Here is a 22,759-nt window from a genome sequence, read left to right on the forward strand (position 1 = left end):
TGAATGGGAACTATCTTCAACAATTTAAAAGCCAAACTAGGTGCAACTTTCAATTCCTTTTGGTGCCTATGGGGACTTCCTCTGAAACACAAATAACTCCCAGGAACATGGGCCAGCAAAGCACTGCACTCTCCCCCCCCCCCCCAATATTAATGTTGCCAGTTTGGTTGTAAGAAGTTAATACTTTACTGTGGATGCTTGTGAAGAAAACTGAAATAGGGTCCGCTCCTGAAATAACTGCAGTAAAACTGGTGTCTATAGTGAGGAATTAAAAGTGGCTTTAATTTTTATTTGCCTTACAGCTTGAAAGTTTACAGAAAATTCACAAACAAGAATACAAGAGAGCAGAACTCTATAAATCTTATTTTTCTTAAAGAATAATATTGATTCCTCACCCCCCCACTCCCAAAAAGAATAATTCATACACTGAGCTGACAGTGAATTGCAAAACATGTAGCAGCGGCAACCCTGGGAAATGCCTGAACTAAATGGCAGCAATCTATTAGCAGAAGTGCTGCCAAAACTCAGACAGCCCTTACTATATTAAGTCAGGAATGCTTATTTTATTCCTTTAAAAGATGCCAAGAAAAACAATATACTTTCCAAAGTCAGTATATTCACAAGCCTGCAACGCATTCACACGGTCTAACAGATCAGACCAGCAAAGAAATCCTACACAAAAAAAGTAAGATTACTTTACACTGTGTTGCCAAAGTATGACTCACCGAATAAAACATTGATTTGTACCCTCAAACGTGTAAGGGAAATAAGTATCAATTATTTTTTAATAGAAGCAGAAGAGGTGAAACACAGCATCAGCAGGATATCAAATCCATTATGTGATATTGAGAACAAATTTATGGATGAAAGTGGTAAGCAAATCTCAAGGAGATGAAAGGACAGTAGTGAAGAGGAAAAGAGGAATGTGATGCACACATGCAAGATGACAAATTCACAAAGACAGCAGACGTATGGGCACCTTGAGATGTAGAGACCTGGGAAATATGGTATTTCTATTTCACAGCTTTAAAAAAATGTCCAAAATTTGGGGGCGTCTTATACACGGGGGCCATCTCCCCCCATCGGAGTCCCCCAAAATAAGGGTCGTCTTATACATGGGGGCATCTTATAGACGGAAAAATATGGTGTGTGTGTGTGTATGTACACACACACACAAAATTACTGGGATTCTTCGTCCGGTGTTCCGGTGATGTGGGGAGCTATTTAATGCCTAACACAGTCTGCATAATTTTAAAAATTCTGTAACTAGAACCATCTTACTGAGCCAGTGCTATGAAGAGGATGCAATGGATTTCATACAAGGATTTACATTCCTGTCTTCAATAAACTGGAAAGTGAGGGTGACGAATGCAAGAAATCACACCTACCAGCTGCTCCTGAACAACTGGGAAAATGCACAACTTATTATCCCTTTTCATTTTAGTGAAGCAAATGTGGCAAGAAGAAAATTCAGAGACAGACAAGCAGATGTGTCAAGCAGATTTAGTGGCAGCCAAAGACAGGAGACACAAATGAATGTCAGGCCAGGGCCAAGAGTTGAGTTGCTTCCCTTTATTTAAGGCCCGTGTGAGGGACCTTTGTCCAGCCAGAGATTGTTGAACTAGAACTCCCATTTGCTATAGGCCATGCTTGCTGGGGCTGATGGGAGTTGCAGTTTAGCAAAATCTGGCAGGTCACAACTGAATTACAGTTACCTCAGTCATCTGAGGGTCGCTCTCTAAGGGAGCCAGGAACAATTTTTTGGACACCATGCCGATTGGACAAGGACGTGCGTGGTCTTCACCTTCCCTTGAGTGGCTTTTTGAGTAGTTAGTGGGGTAATTACTGGATTTTCATTGCATGCTTTATTATATTAGTCAAACTCCTGTCTTGGTAATTAAGGGGCAGGAATGGACAGCCAGACCAGTCATCAGGTGCAAAGAGTGATGACTGAGGCCCCCACCCCCAATAATTTAGCTAGTCCTAGTAACTTTTGTTGTTGCTGCTGTATACAGTAAAAGTTGTGACAATAGTTTAATCCAGTATCAGCGTCTGCCTCATTACTGTTGCCACAATCAACCCTTTTGAGTCTTTGGAGGCCTGGTGCTCTAAAACAAGTTGTAGGCTTTCTCTGACCCCAACCAAACCCAACCCAGGTGATGAACTTGATTCTAGGGCACCAACACTGCTTGAGGCCTACCTGCGTCAGCAGCAGGAAGTGAATGCGAACTTTTGCCCTCCTGATTTCTCTCTCACCCACTGCTTTCCCTTCTATTTGTCTGATCCATTCATGTGGTTTCTCTTCCTCTCTGTAGTACTGCAGTTACTGTATTTGTGTGGCCAGAGGGGGGTTTGGCTATTTTACTGTGTACACAGCCTGTGTGGAAAGCAGCAAAGCAAGCTGTGTGTGTTTATGTTAATGGCCAACAGTTCTGGAAAACAAACTGGTTGCATTTCAGAGGTACCTCTTACAAAACATGTGGAAGTGATCTCGACCCTAAAACATATAACTGGACCTCAAAAAGTTTCTTCTCATAAGTTTACCTCTTGGTGGTTTTAAGAGATCTAATGGAGGCAGATTTTTTAAAACAAAAACAAAAAAGGCTCTAAAAGCCATTTCACATGCTCAGATGGTAATTTTTCTATTAGTAAATTGTGGCAAAAGTCACTAACTATTTTCAAAACACATCAGAAGACTAAGACCTCCCTAAAAGCAAACCTCAAACAGTGAAATGGCAAAAAAGACTGCCAGGTAGGGAGGTAATTAGGTCTCCTGGCACAGAAGCATCTGCGCTATTCTCCACCAACCTGGTGTCCTCCACATGTTTTGGGCTAGAGCTCCTTTCATCTCTGGCCATGCTGACTCTGGCAGATGGAAATGGTACACCAAAATATCTGGAGGGTACAGATTGAGGAAGGCTGATTCTACACCATACTGCAGCAGACACTAGATCATGTCACACACAATCATTTTTGCAAATTAATAGACAAACCATCCTCCTTTCAGTAACCAGGCCTCCTTACTTCAAAGGTTAGTTCAGAACACTTTGAGTTAATAAGAAACATTACATGATTTATGGTTGCTTTCAGACATCACAAGAAACTATAGTTATTAAGGGAATGAACCTAGACAAGCGTTGGACTCATGCACTCTCCTTTGATGAAACTACAAGGAAGTGAACCAAAATGTTCACTTCTGTTTTGAACCCTAAACTGTGGTTAATGTTAGCTATGGTTATTGAAACAAGCCAGCTTCATAAATACAAAGTTAATTTGTTTCAGTAAACCGCAGTTAAGGTTAAGCACAGTTTGTTCAGACGTAAATGGTGCTTAGTGAAAAATGGGACCATTGCTTCTGATCTTGCAACTGTGCTGAAGAGGGAAGTATATGAGCCCTGATGCTCACATAGGTTCATTCCCATACTTATGAACTAGAATTTATCACTAAGTCTGAAGGCACTGATTGTCCCAGTATCAGTTTAGTTAGCTGCATTTTCAAAGTGGGTGAGATTATTAATCTACAACAGATAAGGGGAACTTGTGACTCTCTAGATCAGGCATGGCCAAACATGGCCCTCCAGATGTTTTGGGACTACAATTCCCATCATCCCTGACCACTGGCCCTGTTAGCTAGGGATGATGATGTTGGTCTTTGACCCTCATCAGTTGGCAAGGCCAATAGACAAATACGATGGGAGTTTTAGTTCAGCAATATCTGGAATGCCACAGATTCCCTACCACTGGTCTAATAGAGACTTCATAAGCACTGGAAATGAAGATGATTGTTTGCTCAGTTGGATTTCTTCTTCAAATCAGAGAAGTCACACATAAGCAGTGTCCACCAGTATCTTCTCTATGACCCCTGAGAGTTATTTTAGAGCTCTGCACATTTTTGGCAACTTCTAAATAGGAAAGAGATGCATTTCCTGCATCCATCCCAATTACCAGGACTGTTATTCAGACAACTAATTGGTAAGACGTTCAGGAACTTGTTTTGGAGCTAAGACAGGCAACATTTCTAACATTGCTGTGTTTTGTATAGTCAAGCTGCCCAAGTGATTAATAAAATGTCTAGGGAGAACCACTCACTGTTCAGGAAAGGGGAAGAGTGATCTATGAGGACTTATTGGCTTCTAAGGTGAACACTCCAACTCTATGCTTTCTTCTATGGAAACTTCCATGTGGGAGGTCTGTTCAGTTCCATTTGTTTTGGCTTTCAACCAGTCATCATGTAATCACAATATGTGACCTGCATTCATGATAGGGGTTGTTGTTTTTTTGGTCCAGTTTATTTTTGCTAAAGGAACAGAAAAACTTTATTAACTCTTTGGTTATAGTCCTATTTGCACTGCTTGTTAGAATATGTGTTTGGTTTGTGTGTGTGTGTGTGAGAGAGAGAGAGAGAGAGAGACAGACAGACAGACAGACAGACAGAGACAGAGAGACGGACTTATTTGGTCATAGAGAATCAAAAAATGATTTGAAGCTAGGTGGACCAGTTGACTAACTCACTACAAGACAACTAATGGTTTCACTTTCACAGCTCCCTTCCTTTTCTTGGGCTTCCCTTGTGTTAGTTTTCCAGAAATAAATTTTTACTTCCCTCCCTAGAGAAGAAAGTTAATAAAGAACCTTCACTCTTCAAGATGTCTTCAAATCATCCCATATTACTATGTATCTCCATTTGGTCAGCACAACCTTATGGAAACTGAAGGGGGACATCCCAACAGATCTGTTTCTCATTTGTGCTAAATTCTTTTCCGTGGAAAAATGGGTTAGTGAGTGCAAACCAGTTCATTCTACTGGTGCCTGTAACTCAATACTTTATTTAATTTCTTTTCCTGTTTAGAAAAGCAGTCTGTCCTAAGGCAGAAGTCCATCACTTAAAGGAAAATTGCATGCTTGGGAATGAAAGAACACAGCAGTTTTAGAAATGTCAGTGGAGTGGAATCTTTAGAGTAAGTCGCCTTGTGCTTTTTTTTTACCGCAGACATTCCATATCCCATGACAGAATTTAGTACTCATATTTGCATTATCTGGCCAAAGGAGGAAATATCCCCTTCTGCTTCAGAAATACAGTTAAAAGAATCATACAGTCAACGATCATTTTTAAATGCATTAAATATTACTATCAAATTAAACGATAAATAAGCCCATGTGCTATACAAATTAAGCATTTATTTATTTACTTGATAGAAGTGTAAAGTGGCAAAATAGCCGGGAAGTGACTGCAGGTAAGTTTTTACCTCAGTCAATTGTCTAATGCTTATACAGTGGTACCTCAGGTTGCAGACGCTTCAGGTTACAGACGCTTCAGGTTACAGACTCGTTACTAACCCAGAAATAGTACCTCAGGTTAAGAACTTAGCTTCAGAATGAGAACAGAAATCGCGCAGCAGTAGTGCGGCGGCAGCAGGAGGCCGCATTAGCTAAAGCGGTGCTTCAGGTTAAGAACAGTTTCAGGTTAAGAACGGACCTCCGGAACAAATTAAGTTCTTAACCGGAGGTACCACTGTACTTAGAAGAGCACTTGTCTAACATTCGCAGTCAGAATCTTTGTTAAACATATTCCTCTTAGTAGGAATAAACCAATTGAACTAATAAACTAACTGAAGAATGCTGCATATAGTGAACAAAATGAAGTTTAATAGGCTGCATGTAGCACACAGAAGTTGAAATGTGCTCAAAAAGCCATATAAAATTACTTGTTTTGAAACTACGTAGATTTTAGTTATGTGTGATGTGACTACATACAACTTCCTAGCATGCAGTCCTAAGATGTCTTGGGGCCACAGGGTTTTGTGAATCTGCTTCCCTGTGGAAGGAGCATGCTTGTTGTAGTTGCAGAAACCTCCACAGCTATCCTTCCTCCTCTGGTGTTTTGGAGGGTGTGTTTTGGCACAGATTAGCGCAGGGGTCAGCAAACTTTTTCAACAGGGGGTCCCTCAGATCTTGTGGGTGGCCAGACTATATTTTTTGGGGGGAAATGAACGAATTCCTATGCCCCACAAATAACACAGAGATGCATTTTAAATAAAAGGACACATTCTACTCATGTAAAAACATGCTGATTCCCAGACCGTCTGTGGGCCAGATTGAGAAGGCGATTGGACTGGATCTGGGCCTTAGTTTGCCTACCCATGGATTAGGGGGTTGGGGAGTACACAGTCCCTAAGGCCAACAAACTTACTTTGCTTTCCATTGGGACCAAAGCTTTTTTACGAATAAGAATAAAAAAGCATGGAAAGTTGGTACAAAAGCTGATTTTCCACCTTCTGCTCTGCCAGTGCTAAATCCATTATTATTATTATTATTATTATTATTATTATTATTATTATTTATATACCGCCCTATACCCAGAGGTCTCAGGGCGGTTCTCAGAATAAATCTAGCAGGGCTTTGGCTTTGGAAGAGTCTCTGCTTCAGATTTTCCTTCCTCTGCCCCTTTGGATTGCCCTGCCTCTTTGCATAAGCTAAAATACTGTGACTGAACAGCATTTCACAGGAGCATTTCATCCTTTCTAGAAACAGTACATAAAATAATCCAGGAAACAATGCTTAAAAGGAAATTGCTGAACTCAGCTACTGTGTATGTCCATCTGCTTACTTCCTCTGTTAACCCTTGCCAAAACTCCAACTTGTAACAGTGTCCACCACTGTAAACTAAGGAAGCTCCACCCACTGTATTCTCTACATAGATATAACTCGTTCCTAACTCCTCCTTCCCAAACCTCTGGGGAAATGTAAACTAAAAAATATTTATTTCACTATTTCTGCTAACTCTCAATTGCACTGAATCAGCATTCCAGATCCCTAAAAAGTCGTGGGAGGATAATCCCCATTACCTATGCTGATCATAGCTATCTGAAATGAGCTAATATTTTTAAATATGTGTACAGCTCTTTATCGTAGATATATGCCCCGACACTGCCTGTTCTACAGGCATAAAAATCCTTAATAATACATAAAAAGAGCAAAGATAGCATCCCAAACACTCTGTACATCACTTCAAAGCTATGCTTCCCCCCATGAGGTTCTCTTTGCATATTGAAGTAAAACATTTATGCAGCACAGTAAAAAAGAAAAAAGGCAGTAGGATGGAGCCACGTGATAATGACTGAGCAGTTTAGTAACTGCTGGATCAATAGCCCCAATAGGGTTTGAAATACTGAATAAAGTATTGTGCGTGTGTGTTTTAATTTTCCCAGAGCACTTAGCAATGGAAAACGAAACAGCATTTGTCCCTTTAAATATGCCAAATTGTATAACACAACACACACACACACACCTGCAGTGCATTAAAGGGAGGTTTTGAAATAGCATGAATACAGTGGCAAAGCAAGCTCACCACATGAAAACCAGAGTGCACTCTAGGGCATAAACAAACATTATTCTTGCTACGTTTTCGGACAGAAATCAAACATATGCCAGGAGACGTTTTCCAAAGAACTTGAGTTATGTCTTAATTGTGCTTTCCCCTTCCAAGGCCGCAGTACTGAATTAGGGCACATCTGCACAGTAACAGCCTGTGCTCCCAGCTGGACTCTGTAGCACACATGAACGGGAGGAAGCATCGCCCTGGAAAAGGCCAGTACCTTTTGCCCCAGGGTGACCCCATGTTAAGAAGGCGGCCGTGCAGAATTAACAGCCTGTTTTGACGCCGCAAAAATAATTTGCCAGCCATACTGACAGTGCAGTAGAAGCGCTTCTTTGTATGTGGGCTTGAAGAGCGCGTGGTAGGAGTATATTCAGATCCAAACACAAGATATATGTTCGCAGAAGTGGGGATGAGCTCACTAACCTTTGCCCCTTTGTCTGCTCTCTGCAACTCGGAAGGTAGAGTGAGGACTCAGTGCATTATTTAGAACATAACACCGGTCTTGAAAGATCTACATTGGCTCCCAGTACGTTCTGAGCACAATTCAAAGTGTTGGTGCTGACCTTTAAAGCCCTAAACGGCCTCGGTCCAGAATACCTGAAGGAGCATCTCCACCCCCATCGTTCTGCCCGGACACTGAGGTCCAGCGCCGAGGGCCTTCTGGAGGTTCCCTCGCTGCGAGAAGCCAAGTTACAGGGAACCAGGCAGAGGGCCTTCTCGGTAGTGGCATCCGCCCTGTGGAATACCCTCCCACCAGATGTCAAAGAGAAGAACAACTACCAGACTTTTAGAAGACATCTGAAGGCAGCCCTGTTTAGGGAAGCTTTTAATGTTTACCAGACCACTGTATTTTAATATTTTGTTGGAAGCCGAGAGCGGATGGGAAAACCCAGCCAGATGGCGGGGTATAAATAATAAAGTATTATTATTATTATTATTATTATTATTATTATTATTATTATTATCCCTGCTTCAGACTTTGCCCCCTGTGGTGGGCAGCAGGCATGGTGACATGGGGGCAGAGCTTAGCATGCTCATTCCTATTCTGCTCATGTGCAGCTGTAGAAACACGTGACTGTATGTCAACATGTGCATGGCAATACTGAATCAATGTTAACTGTGTGTATTTCTATCACAGCCAATCACTGCCTCTCTTTCTAGATGGGTAATAATAGGTAATGGTGCAGCAATAAATCTCCTAGCACACTTGCAAAGCTAATCCAGGGTCCAGAATGGTTTCAAACTGGTTGGGGACTGCTTGCTGTGATTCCAGCTTTGAACGGGGTTGGACTAGATGTCCCTCAGGATCCCTTTCAACTTTACAATTCCAGGATTCAAATAACTGGTTCTGGCATTTATATCAGCTCCTCATACTATGGCTAAGTTGCTCTTACATGCTTGCAGAATCACATGAAATGGGGATTTTTTTAAAAAGGCAGCACTTTATTTTTTAGTCCTGCTGAACAACTTTGCCAGTTTGCAGCCCTAAAAAGTTTTAGACCCTTTTGATGACTGATACTGCATCACTCTCCCAGGAGGTAAATTTTAAAATGACCACAAATCAAAAGGTATTGAATCCGTTGCTATAATGACATCCTAAGTATCTTGATATGGTTGAAAGTTTTATTTAAACTTGATTCAACTATATATTTGGCATGTAAATATATTCATACTTCTTTCCAAGTCCATCGTTTGCTATAAATCTAGTTTTTTCATGTAAGAATATATCAATATCAATCAAATAGCAGATGCATAAGTAATCCTGTGCTCATAATTTACTTACCGCAGTGTCTATTTTTATTAGTGCAATATCTGCTTTCTCGTCAATATCTTTAATTTTAGCTTCACGTGTTTCACCATTCTTCAGTTCCACTTTCACTCTGTTCTTGTTGGTAACCACATGGGCATTTGTAACTATCAGCCCATCTTCGGAAACAATAAACCCTGAGCCACTGGCAACAGGAACTTCCCTCTTTGAAAAAGGCAGTCTAAAAGACATGGAATTTCAAGATCAAGAAGCAAAGCAGTTTCTGAAGATAGCAAAGACAATCTGCTTCTATGACCATTACACACTATTATGATACATTTGGTTTTATGATACCTTAGAATATGAGACATAAAGGACTTTATGTCCTTTATGCATTAACTATTTTTAAAAGCTGGTCACTAAGAAAATAATAGTATGCTATACTATTCATACATTAAACATAATGTTATATTCATAACAACATTAAAATATAGCATCAGTGTTTTTCACAACAGCACACAAAGCCCACAAAGTCTCCAGTTAAATAATAAAACTTGGATTTCTTTACTTGCGAAACAATTCAATGTGGACCACAGCCGGTGCTATCTTCTCCACCACATCTGCAATAAAGTTGTATTTGTGCCGCAAACTATTCGGATCTTCTTGGCCTGAGGAATGGAAAATAAAACACTTGTCATAATTCATCAATGTCAGCAATAAAGAGTTGCAAAATACTCGTATTAAAAACAGAGTTGATATCTATGAAAAACATTTCTTTAAAAAAATAGTCTAAGAACTCACAACAAGACTGTTGTTGAGATTATTTTTAATTAATAAAATCGTGAGGGTGGGGAGAACTTGCTCCAATAAAAGCACTGGGTCTCATTATATTACAAAGAAGATTACTCAGTTTTAGCACCCCCATATTTATCAAATGAGTCACCACACCTCTGAGGCTGCCACAAGGCAGGGCATTTTCACATATAGCCATATCATAAACATCCTCACCTACATAGCAGAGCTGTGCACAAGTGTCCCACTTATCTCACCTCTATTATGTGCTCCTCTCACAAATGCCAGGTAAGAACTACTTATATCATCTAATATACTAGCATCACAGTTTCAGCAGAGGCTCCTCTCAGTTACTCTAACAAAATATAATTAACACACTGCTAAAATTATGTATAATTACCTTCATGAGTTAACAAACGTTGGTTTGGCTTACTAGCCAGTCACTATTTGTGACAACAATGAGCCATTCCGTTGGTCACTCTGACATGCACAGAGGGCTTGAAAGAGATTAAGCATCCTCTCTCCTTTGTCCAGAGTATGAAGAAAGTAAGAAACAGTGGCACTCCCACCTGCTGCTGTTTCCTACCTGCTTGCAAACTGCAGCACAAATGAGACCTCTGGGTAGAAATCTGCATTGTGCCAGGTGTCCTGCTAGGAACAGGGTTAGGTACACTCACCTCTAGGGAGTGGTTATTATGGGAATGACCCATAATAGCATTCTATGTTCACTTCAGTAAAACAACATTTACAGGACCTGGACATAAAACCACACATTAGCCAGACCTCCCAAGGGCCCTAACAATTGCATTTTATAACTCAAGCTCAATTCAATTAACTTTCCTGCCTCCCATAAGCTGCTACTGATGGCCCAGATCCTTCTGGCCACCACTCTTCATGATTCTGCTCTGTTTTACTTATAACTGACAGGTGTGTCTCATTTCTAGGAATACTTCCACAATAGACTGCCAAAATATTTAGCAATAGACTTTCTCTGGATCTAAATTATTGATCCAAAAACCAACAACAGTAATTTTTCTAGCTGGGGCATGAGCCATAATCCCATAAACTGAACCCCCCCCCCAAATGAAACACTTTAAGAAAAGACTACACAGGTATAAGGTGTCAGTGCTAGTTACAGGCTTCAATTCATCAAAGTACTGTTGTGAGTTGTGGGGTAGGTTAGGCTGTATGAATCCCTTCTAATTCTTGGATCTAGCAAAGGGTTAAAATCTAATGGTATATTCCATTGTTGAATTAGCCAAGCAAAGGCCAGGTATGGGTAGTTAGTCTAACAAAGGAAGCTGCTCTGTGCTAGAGGGGAAATGGGTGGGCCCCCTCCCCTGAGTACTGGGAAAGTCAATAGCCAAAGCTGTGTATGAGAGCTGCTAGAAGCAGACAGAATCCAGAGAATGAGTGCCATCCTTGATTTCTGCTTCAATCCAAGGCTGTAACTATGGGAGAAACAAGACCTTCTGCGGTTGTTAAAGCTGTGAGCATTAACCATTGTAGGTTCAGGTTGTATATATGTATAAATAAACCAGATATCATAAAGACACCATGGTCTCCACTGTCCCTCATTCCAAAGAAACTGAACCCTGAGTAAGTGCCTGGAACCCCTGGAATCCTGTACTGCTTGGAGATTGGGGTGGCATGCAACAGTGATGCTGCACCAGAACAATTAAGCCACCACATCCTAAAGGAAATACAATTGCTTTGACAATTGTTTATAGAACTCCCATCTTGTATGTTGTTTTAAAGTTACATTTACTGCAAAAAAGGAGAGACAGAAACACTATTTATAATCAAATTGTGTTTCTGTCTTTTTGCAGCAAACGAAACTTTAGCACAACATACAAGATGTGAGTTCTATAAACAAGTATCCCTTTCTTAGATCTATCCAGTTTTTATCTATTTGCAACATGAATGTATGGCTCTCCAGAGTAAACTTTCTCCTTGGAAGGAGAGGCAGAGCTGACTGCTGTGCTCCATGAAAATTCCTTTCCCGTCTTACTTTAAGAAATGGCAACTGCAGTGGAACAAAAACCATGGGATTTCTAAGTAACAGCAGGCAAGAGATACCTAGCTATGGTTAGAAATGACAAACAATCATTTCATAATTAATTTAGTGACGGGGGGTGGGGAGGACAGGTGGGGAACCAGATCTCCCAGCATTTACTTAACTCTCTCACATAAGTTTAAGTCACTGTCTGGGCAGTCACTACACTAAACAGTTCAACTATTAATTCATCCACACATTGTATACTGGGCAAATTAAATTTAAAAATGACAACTGCCCCAGTTGTCTTTTAATTTTGTTAATTAGATATATAGGCATGATACTGCCATGAAGACAGCAGCCCCCGACCAGCTTTCCCAAACAGTAGGAGGTTCAGAGGGTAGCTTCTTTACAGAGTCTATCCCATATGGTGAAACTTATGGTGCCTTTGCAATACCTACAAAATATAAACACGGAGAATACTGGAATCTAGGGTGTGCCTATAACTTGCAGAGATCCCCAAAGAACAAAGTTTGCAGCCACATCAATGTTACATTTCAGCAGAGTCAAGCCTAAACTTTCTCTCTGTTTTTCTCCAAATTTGAGCACAAGGGTCACCTAGTCCAATCCCTGCAATGCAGGTATGCTTTGCCCAATGTGGGGCTCAAACGCACAATAAGAAGCAAAACAAAAAATCCAGACAAGTTGGACTGCTTGATAACAAATATGTACAGGGAGTACTGGAGATTGAAAAGATGTGTAAAATGAACCACAAAGATGCAAAACGTTTAGCTTCTTCTATAGGTTTATGGGTCTGAATTGATGGGGACTGTCCAGGAAAGCGATCTTGGTCATGTTGAACAGCTTAATAACTTGTCAACTCTGAGTATGCATTGACAGTAAAAAAGGCAAGTTCCATCTTAGGGATTATTAGGACAGAGGTGAAAACAAGACAGCTAATATACATAATAATGCCACATTAGAATACTCTGTACAGTTCTACTGAACCCACCTCAAAGTGCATACCATAAAGCTGGAGAAGAGGGCAACCAGTAATATCAGGATTTGGAGTATCTTTCCTCAGAGGAAAGGCTAATTCAACAGGTAATGAAAGATTTATAAAATTATATCTGCCTGTGGATAAAGTGGTTGGAAATGGGGCTTTTTGCCCTCCATCTGTCTTAATACTACATCTCAGGGTTATCTAGTGAACCTGATTAGCAGTATATTCAATAAAGGATAAAAAAAGACTTCTTCAAACAGCACATGCTTAACTTATGGAATTCCCTTCCAGAAGATAAAAATGGTAAGATGTTTAAGAGTTGTCTAAGAGACAAATTTGCAGACAGGCCTATCAACAGCTACGATCATGAATATTAAATAAAGGTGTGGAGCAGTGTATCTTGGGGTGGAGTGGGCAGGGCTGCTTTCATGCCTTGCTTCCAAGCTACCCGAGAGGCATCTGGCTTGCCACTGTTAGAAACAGGATGCTGGGGCTAGATGTACCTTTGGTTAGATCCAGAAGGGCTTTTCTTGTGTATCTTACGTTATTCTTGCGCAAACCATTTGAGTTGTATAACACAATTTTGCAACAGATGTTGTGGGGGAGAGAAACTGATCTAATGGAAAACATCTTGCCTTCTACATACACAGATTGCTAGGACTTTCATAATGGAACTCTGTGAGCAGTTAAGAAACACATTCTCAAGTTCCTCGCTGAAAACAAATGAAAGAACCTCACAATTTTTCAAGCTATTTTCTCAGGGGACAGTGCTTTCCTCAGAGTGTCTCTCAGCATGGGAAAAGATGTTTCTGTTGCACACCATTCTCCCAGTCCCCATCCTTGCTCTTTGTCAGTCTAGAATCATGGCAGGAAGAAGAGAGAAATAAAAAGTAGCTAATGCACAGGAGCACAGTTTATTACCAGTTGTCCATAGCCATTCATCTTTTATAAAGTTTTTTTTTCCTTTTCATTTTAATTCACAGCATTTCTGTACATCTGTTTTAGTGTTCCCAAACTAAAATTAAGCAGGACTCACCAAGCCTCAGCAATGATCTCATTGGATGTCTTGTGAGCAGTGAGACTGGGTCATCTTAGCTTGCCCTAGTTTAATTTGCAAGATCCTGCCAATGCACACCTTCAGTCTCTGCATGCACACATTTCAGGTGAATCTTAAAGCTCTTTAGTGATGAAGAGATTTACCATGGCATTAGCTTCCATGGACATTATGCTAATATTTTGCTAGAGGCACTTTGCTAGAGTTGTTATCCTGAAGGCTATCCTTCAGAAACATATCAAATTGTGGCAGTGCTTCTGAAGGCCGGCGGGGGGCGAAAGTCTTTCCCCCCCCCCCTGCTTGCCTTCACGGGAGAGCGGAGAAAGGCAGCGCCTTTCTCCGCTGTCGCCGACGGCTTTTGAAGGCAGGCGGGGGGGAAAGACTTTTGCCCCCCACCGGCCTTCAGAAGAGGTCCTGGACCTCTTCTGAAGGCCGGCGGGGGGCGAAAGTCTTCCCCCCCCCCTGCCTGCCTTCCCAGGGGCTTTTAAATCGCCCCGGACAGCGGAGAAGTCCTCCGCTGTCCCGGGGCGATTTTAAAATGCCGCCCGCCAGCATTTTAAGATCGCCCCGGACAGCGGAGAAGTCCTCCGCTGTCCCGGGGTTTTTTAAAATGCTGGGGGTGGGAAGAAAAGCCCTTGTCCCCCCCCAAGCCTTCAGAAGAGGTCCGGGGACAGACTGTCCCCGGACCTGGTCTGAAGGCGGTTTCCCTAGGAACGCATTAATTGATTTTCAATGCATTCCTATGGGAAACCGTGCATCGCAAGACGAAAAACCCGCAAGACGAAGAGACTTGCGGAACGAATTAATTTCGTCTTGCGAGGCACCACTGTAATGATAAATAATACTGATACAATATAACTTTTACAACCAAGTTGTAAGACTGGCCATTATTATCTCATATGTAAAATGGGAGAGGAGCCTAGGCTGACAAGAGAGTGGCTTGTCTAGTATGTTAATGACAAAGGCCACATTTGAACCAGAACCTACTGACTGATAGATCAGCCGCCTGGCCACTACCACAGCTCTTGATTTTACACACTCACTGCCCAGCACATGGGTAAGAGCCTTTTAAGCATATTCCATTCTACACATAAGTTGAAAGTGGGTTGGGACTGCATGTGCACCAACAGGCCTTGAATAAGAGAAATGCAATGCCAAAAACACTCAACAGACCTAGCCACCAAAAGCACTAACTACTGCATTATTCAAAATTAAATATTAAGACTAAAGTCTTAATGTTCAGGTTTGGGTTTCCATCAACAGCAAGTTCCTTGTTCATCACAAAAAAAAAAAAAATGTAGAAAATAGATACATTTCTTTGCATGTGTTACAGATGGTGAGAACATCTAGGCTTCACTCTTACTCCAGAGTACTTTTCCAGACACAAAACAGACTAAATTTGTTGTGCATAGGCCTCACTGAAGTCACTGGGACAAATTACGTCTTTAAGACTTAATTTAGTTCCCATTGAAACCAGTGAGTACTTAGTCTAGGTCTTAGCCATTGTGTCTGGTTTGTGGCAGGGATCCATAGAGGCCTTCTCTGGTGCTTGCAGGGTCCCCTCCCCCTGCTGAAAATAGAAAGGAGGCACGAAAAAACATTCTGCTGTAGCTAATAGAATAAGTTGTGGTATGTGCTAGGTTGTGGCATGTCTGTGGCATCCACAGCAGTTTGTTCAGTTTGCAAATGTGCCCGCAGGCCCAGAAAAGTTGGCAACCTATGATGTGCATAGAGGGTCAATAGATTTCTGTGTGGCAACATGGATAGCTTCTGAAAAACAGAAAGTCCACAGCCCCATGGAAGTGAGCTAGTTAAATTTTACTTAAGATTCTGGTCTCCATAGACCTTAAAGAAAAAGTTTAAAAGACAATGAGAAAGAACAGCATTATAGGATCAGCACCACTTTGTTCGTGAAGTCAGAGCATACCTCGTTTTCTGCACAGAAACAAAAGTTATGTATGGCTTCAGTATGAAAGCAATGCCAGGGATTCCCCCCCCCCCCCGCATCCCCGGAAAGGAAAAGCTAACATTGGCACTCCTTTTCTCTTTTAGTCCTTATTTTTAAACATATTACACTTCATAACGGTTACATTTCAGATGCAAGTTCACAGTTTGGGTAAGGTATCTGAAAGGAAGAAGTAATTATAGTGTTTGGGAAAACAGGAGAATTATTTAAATGCAACATAGGATGTTTCACCAGGATTAGAGAGAACTATAGCGAAAGCTGATTGGACAGAATCATCCATGTTTCAAATAATGTATGTACAGAAGCTGTTGAACAGTGTTACCAATCCATAAAAATTATATTTAAGCAATAAATCTATGGAAGTAATAGTTTGAATTCTCTGTGCATAATAAAAGGAATGTTCTCTGTAATAGATCTTGCAGAAGACGCATGTGTTCACCCCAACCTTTTCCTAAGTAGTGCTTTTAGATAACAGTGTGCATCAACCAATCCCCTTCCAATCAGCAGTGTTTGTGCTGTGCCAAAAGCCAATGAACCCCCTTCATATCTCTCAGGATCTTTTTGCCTCTCTTAGAAGCGTGTGTGTTAGTTAAAACATGTTGATAGGCCCATGGAATCTTGATCCATTTCTCCAGAGACTGAGAGCAGCAGCACTGTTAGTCAAGCTGTTTAATTTGGAGTTTTTAAAGTTACACTTGGAGAGCCTCAAACAGCTTACTTTTCCATGTGTAGAGAAACTTGCTACAACACAAGGACCACTGCTCTTCAGGGAGCAGTGGTAAAACAGTGCTTTAAACTGAAATGGGCTGGAGAGACAAATAGGTCCTCGTTTTATTCTTATTCAGATTTCTTTACTGGTAGCTTTGCTACTTATTCTCATGCAAATTATAGTTGGTTTGTGAATTCTCCTATGGTTATGCTATTATTCACACTACATAGCCTTGATGATGATGATTCTAGTGATATTGTACTGCTTTGTTTACACTATACAGCAGGGATGCTAGGGCAGTGTTTCCCAACCGGTGTTCCGCGGCACACTAGTGTGCCGCGATACGTTGCCTGGTGTGCCGCGGGAAAAATTGGCGGGGGGGGGGAATAAAGGGGAAAAAAATTATTCCCCCACCGCCAGGCGTGGGGCTGGGGCGGGGGAAGCTTATTGTTTAGATTTAGCTCCCGCCAGGGACAGAGTCGGGAAGGCGGATTGGCGGAGGGAGCGGTGGGCGTGGCCGCGCGCGAGGAGTAGGCGGGGGAGCCGAGGCGCGAAGCTCGGGGGTTGGCTGCGGCGTCTCCGATCGCCGCGCGGGGATTGGTGGCTCCGCCGTTCCGTCGTTAAGCCGGCGGCGCGTGGGGAGTGGGCTTTCGGCGTTTGGGCTTGAGAGGGAGAAGGAAGCAGGCAAGGCGGGCGGGAGGAAAAGAAGAGATCTGTCATGGCGCGGGTGTCTGTCCTGGGAGTTTCGTTGCTGGAGAACCCGAGCCCCTTCGGCCACCCGCTCCGCTTCCAGGTCCAATTCGAGTGCGGGGAGGCGTTGCCTCGCGGTGAGTACGTGGGGGGGGGGAGGAGAATCTCCCGCGCCAGGAGCCTCGTTCCCCAACCGACCCTCAGCCCGAGCCAGGTTCCGTCGCACACGGCGGCCGCCCGCAACCGACGTCCGGGAGCCCCCACCCCTCCGCCCAGGATGGCAGCGCTGGGTGCCTCCACTCCCGGGGCTTCCGCTGTGGCTTTATTTTGTCAGCCTGGACCCGGCTCTCCACACAGGGGCTGCTACGTGGGCGCTGTACCTTCTAACTACCTTTAAAAATAAAAATAGAGCTTTTATGAACTTGGTGCCTTAAGTTTTTGGGCTGCAGAGACTTAATTGGGGCGAGGCTGCTCTTGAGATGGTGTGTGTGTGTGTGCATATACATATACATATACATATAAATACACACACTTAAAAATGCCACCGGATGTGGAGTGTCCTTCTGACCATTCTGCTGAATGAGGCCTTGGCCTCTGCCAGGAAGCCCCAGCCGGCAATACTGTTGGTCTGGGCAAAGAGCCAGTGTGGGGTGGAGATTTGGGCTGAGGAGACCACGGTTCAAATCCCTACTCAGCCAGGCAGCTCTCTGAGTGACCTTGAGCTTGGCATCTAACCTACATCACAGGGTTTTTAGAAGTGGGTTGAGGGTGAAAGCTATGCATGTCTCATTTAGCTCCTTGGGGTAAAGGTAGGATTTAAATTGGGGGTCATCAACCTTTTTCAGCCATGGGCCTGGCCACCATCCCTCAGAAGATGTGTGCCAGAATATTTTTTTTTTGGGGGGGGGGGGGGTTGAACAAATTCCTATGCCCCGCAAATAACCCAGAAATGCATTATAAATAAAAACACACTGATTCCTGGACCATCCGCGGGCCAGATTTAGAAGGCAATTGGGCTGCATCCGGCCCACGGGCCTTAGGTTGCCTACCCCTGATATAAATGAAATAAAATAGCATTGGCTGTTTTGGGGTGGCATTGGCTGTTACACACTGTTGGGAGCCCCAGCGCAGGCCGTGTCCTGACTTCAGTGCCAGCAGCCTGAGGGCAAGGTGTAGCTGCTTGATGAGATCAGCAGAGAGCTCCGGAATGAATGCCCGTATTCTTTCCCCCCAATAAATCATAGGCTCTTTATTTGTTCCTATTACACTTTCGTGCGTCCCTCCCGGCGTGACGCTGCGCGCTGAAGTCACGGGGCTGTAATGGTGGTGTGCCTCGATATTTTTTTCATGAAACAAGTGTGCCTTTGCCCAAAAAAGGTTGGGAAACACTGTGCTAGGGTGCTAGGCTATGGCTCCAGGTGTTGCTGCACTACATCACTGACCATGGCATTGCTAGCTGGGTCTGATGGGAGATGCAATTCAATATCTGGAGGATCACAGATAGGCCATCCATCTTGCAGAGCTTTGATGGATGTCCATTTATGTTCTTATATGGTCAATTCACATATTTCTTTTTCTGTTTTCTATTGTATATCAATAAACCATTTAATAATTTTAGTTACAATCCCAAATGTGCAGTGCTTCTCCCTGGCTCTGCTTTATCTACCAGGACATGTGAATTGAAACCAGATTAACAGGCACATCGTCATTAATAGAAAACCTTATGTAACATTGTAAAACACAAGAGGATGCACTCTTCATTATTTGTAAATAATAAAGCTGCTTAGTCCTGAACAACCACTACAGAAAATAGTATTTGTGTCTGTTTCCATGGACACAGCCTTTATTTCTAATGTCTTGCTTAACATCTGCTATAGGATAACAAAAGCTCTGGATAACTAATGAATGGGCACTTCTTTGACCTCTACATAGGATAAATTCATTCAGTGTGAGTGGTTTGTTTGTTTGTTTGTTTGTTTGTTTGTTTGTAGCATTTTTGCTCTACTTCTCAGCCAAAAGAGACTCCCCTGAGCAGTTTGCAGATCAATAATAATAATAAAAACAAGATAGACCCTGCTTTTAAATGCATGGCACAAAACAAAATAGGGATGGGGTGGAAGGAGGAAAAATATGACAGCATAAAGCTATTTTAAATGTGGCTAAAGTTTATTTTCAGTGTTGCCTGCCCATCTGGTGTGTCTCAGCAGAAAAACTCATTGCACTTCAAATGTGAAAATGTACATACTTTTTTCCTACACTACAATTCCATATTGGAAATTGTAATGGATGAAACAGCTCTGAGTTAAGATCTGAACCTGGGATTCACAGTTCTTAGTCCAGTTCCTGGTTAGGCTAGTCCCTTTTAATTATTTTTTTAAATAAAAAATAAAGAATGCAGTCATGTTTGTTCCTTCATGCAGGAATAGCTTGGCTCTAAACAGGAAGTCTTTTCCCTGCTAAATTGTAAACCACAGTCAGCGGTGTATGAATCAGCCAAACATCTTCACAACTATAGTGGTAGCAGCTGCTACAAAACATTGGCAAGAAAAGCAGGAAAACAGAACATTTCTTGGTAAAGAAAAGTGAGTGTACTGCTTAAAGTAGGTGTTGACAACTCGTGACTTAACGGTTCTATTCTCAGCTGCAATAGTCATGGTGAATAGTATTTAACCACAATTTCTCAACCCTACTTTTGAAATGGTTATAATATTCCATCAAAGGTGGCTGGCATGAAGTTTAATTAAAACTTGGCAAGCTGCAAAAGAAGCTACCCTTAAAATTACCAAATATTACCAGTGGGCTTCCTAACATTATTTACTGCATTTTGCATTTGCTCCATCAAAGCTGTCTGGAAGTTACATCAGTGGAAATATTTGAGAAGCATTTATTGATCTTCAAAATCAATGAGGAAGAAAGCTTTCTGACGAGACAGGAAGGGAAATAAACCAAGGAGAACAGTGCCAAATGACTAAAATAACCCAGGAATGACAGATACTCAGTAGCTGATGAAAAATGGGGATCTGGGCATTTCTATAGCAAATGAACTCCAGCATTAAAGGGTCTGTCTTACAAAGGTTCTGATCAGGAGCCTCAGATACAATATATGGAACAATGCTGAAAATGATTTCTAAGAAGGCAAGATATGCAGTGGGGATAATGAAACAGACAGAACTGGGCTCATCACAGACCCTGTCTCAAATAGAGTAACTTAGGTGAAAAGTGAGAAAACTTGAAAAGTAATATAAGCTACTGCAGATATAATTCGGTCCATCTTTAATGGTGTTTAAGGGATCATACACCAACCACCGGATTCCCCTTTATACCACTAATTCTACCCACTGGCATTATGTATCCTTAAGAGTTATTTGTTGCCATTAATGTTAGCCACAGTTAACACTTCCTAGGTTTTTTCTCTTAAGTAGGATTCTGAACTTGCGTCAAACCTCAGTTAAAAGAAAGCTTAACTAAGAGCAAATCCCGATTAGCATTAGCCTTTGTTAATGTGGCAACTTAACCCTTAAACTGCGTAACTGGGGATTCTCACTTAAGAGGGTGGAGTAATGAAGTGCACAGTTCTGCATCCTGTTCCACACCCTCACCAGTCAGGCTGTGGACCATCAGCACTGGCTCAACCTATTTCAAAGCCTGTAATGAGGACTCCCTTGGGTTGCCTGCATGAGCAACTCACATTAGGTAAAGGGACCCCTGACCATTAGGTCCAGTCGCGGATGACTCTGGGGTTGCGGCGCTCATCTTGCCAAGGGAGCCGGTGTACAGCTTCCAGCTTCCAGGTGTACAGCTTCCAGGTCATGTGGCCAGCATGACTAAGCTGCTTCTGGCGAACCAGAGCAACACATGGAAACGCTGTTTACCTTCCCCCCGGTACCTATTTATCTACTTGTACTTTGACGTGCTTTCGAACTGCTACGTTTGCAGGAGCAGGGACCGAGCAACGGGAGCTCACTCCGTCGCGGGAATTCAAACTGCCAACCTTCTGATCGGCAAGCCCTAGGCTCTGTGGTTTAACCCACAGTGCCACCCGTGTCCCTTAGCCAAGATAAATATGTCTTAAAATATAAATTATGTTTTGTTAATAAAACTGAACCATCAGGATTTTAAGAGGATGCTAGTTCAGTTCAGATTTAACACCAAACAGTAGCTCTGCAGGACATGAACCAGCCTCACCCTCACATAGATACTCTTCTCCTTGTGCACTGTGAATCCAATTCTCTCCTGTATGTTGCCAAACCATGGTTTGCTTGGTTCACATGTAATGGCAAACTATGGTTTGTAAACAAGTGGTAAGGAAAGCAATCACAGCATGTGAGTTGAGGGGATGTGGGAGTTTGAGGCACATTCATATAGCACTAAACTGTGGTCTGGTGGTTGGTCTGAACCAAGCCAATGTGACCAACTCTTTATCCATGACCCACTTTCTATCTATATTTACCTGCTTTGATTTGAAAGGTAAATTCTTACTCATTTTGCCAATTAAATTAATAACATAATAGATAAAACATGGGGCTTTCATAATTACTTCTACTTTGATGGCCAGGAAACCATGCTGAAGGGAAATAAAATGGTCAAAGGAAAATGTGACTCAATGTGATAACAAAAATGTGCACCCACATTTGGGCTTTATGTAAATTTTTGACATTTAGCTTTTGGAAAACAGGATGCAGCTATTCCATTTAGGAAGATGTTCTAGTGAAAGAGAATGTCTGATGAGTGTTAATATTCAGTACACCAGAGATCATTGCTGTAGGCACAAAGAGCCAGCTGTCTCCATGAAATGTCTCAATAAATAAATACAAAATAGCCTACAAGACCAAAATAAAAAACCTAAAATACTAACAGACAGATGGAAAAGACAGCTCCTACACAGCGCCGAAGCTCTGTAAATCTTAGTCAAATTTCAAAGCAAACTAAAATGAGTGCCTAGGAGTTTAATCATTTTATGTTTGTTTCACAACTAGCTACAAATTTATCTGGATACATGTTTGAAATCCAAGATCCCATTTACAACATCTTATTCCTGGAATTCAGAAAGCACATTGAAAGTCTACTTCCAGCCATGTGTTTCTCCTAAATCTGGCATAATAAGCTTTTGGTAATAATCCAGCAACATTTGTGTAACAGAAAGGATAATCAAGTTTTCAATCAAAACGACGTTTTAAAAGTTTGCACCTGAATTAATAGTTGTCCACTCACTCCCAAGGCTTGCTCTAAGTTTAGAAATCAATATGAATGCATCTTCATCTGATTTGTGCATGGGTAGAAAGTAGCAAGGCCAGAGTTAGCTTTAGCTTACTTGCTTCACTTTTCTCAATGGGATGCTGCACACATATACATGAGCAAGTTAGCATGTGCTGAAAGAGTTAATCATTGTTTTGCTTTGTATTTTTTTTTTTTTTTTTGCTTTTC

At 42.0% G+C, this 22,759-nt stretch overlaps 1 protein-coding gene across 1 annotated transcript in view; it reads right to left on the reverse strand.

The window, feature by feature from the left end:
- The window catches only part of HTRA1 (HtrA serine peptidase 1), a 45,118-nt gene that overhangs the window by 11,708 nt on the left and 10,651 nt on the right, over positions 1 to 22,759 (reverse strand). The window contains exons 2-3 of the mRNA XM_083506187.1: positions 9,694 to 9,793; positions 9,162 to 9,366 (exon numbers count right to left, since the gene is read on the reverse strand). Coding sequence (XP_083362313.1) covers positions 9,162 to 9,366; positions 9,694 to 9,793 — 305 coding nt within the window. The remainder of the gene's footprint in view (positions 1 to 9,161; positions 9,367 to 9,693; positions 9,794 to 22,759) is intronic.

The sequence above is a fragment of the Podarcis liolepis genome, assembly GCF_965112155.1.
Source record: "Podarcis liolepis genome assembly, chromosome: 5".
Taxonomy (NCBI): domain Eukaryota; kingdom Metazoa; phylum Chordata; class Lepidosauria; order Squamata; family Lacertidae; genus Podarcis; species Podarcis liolepis.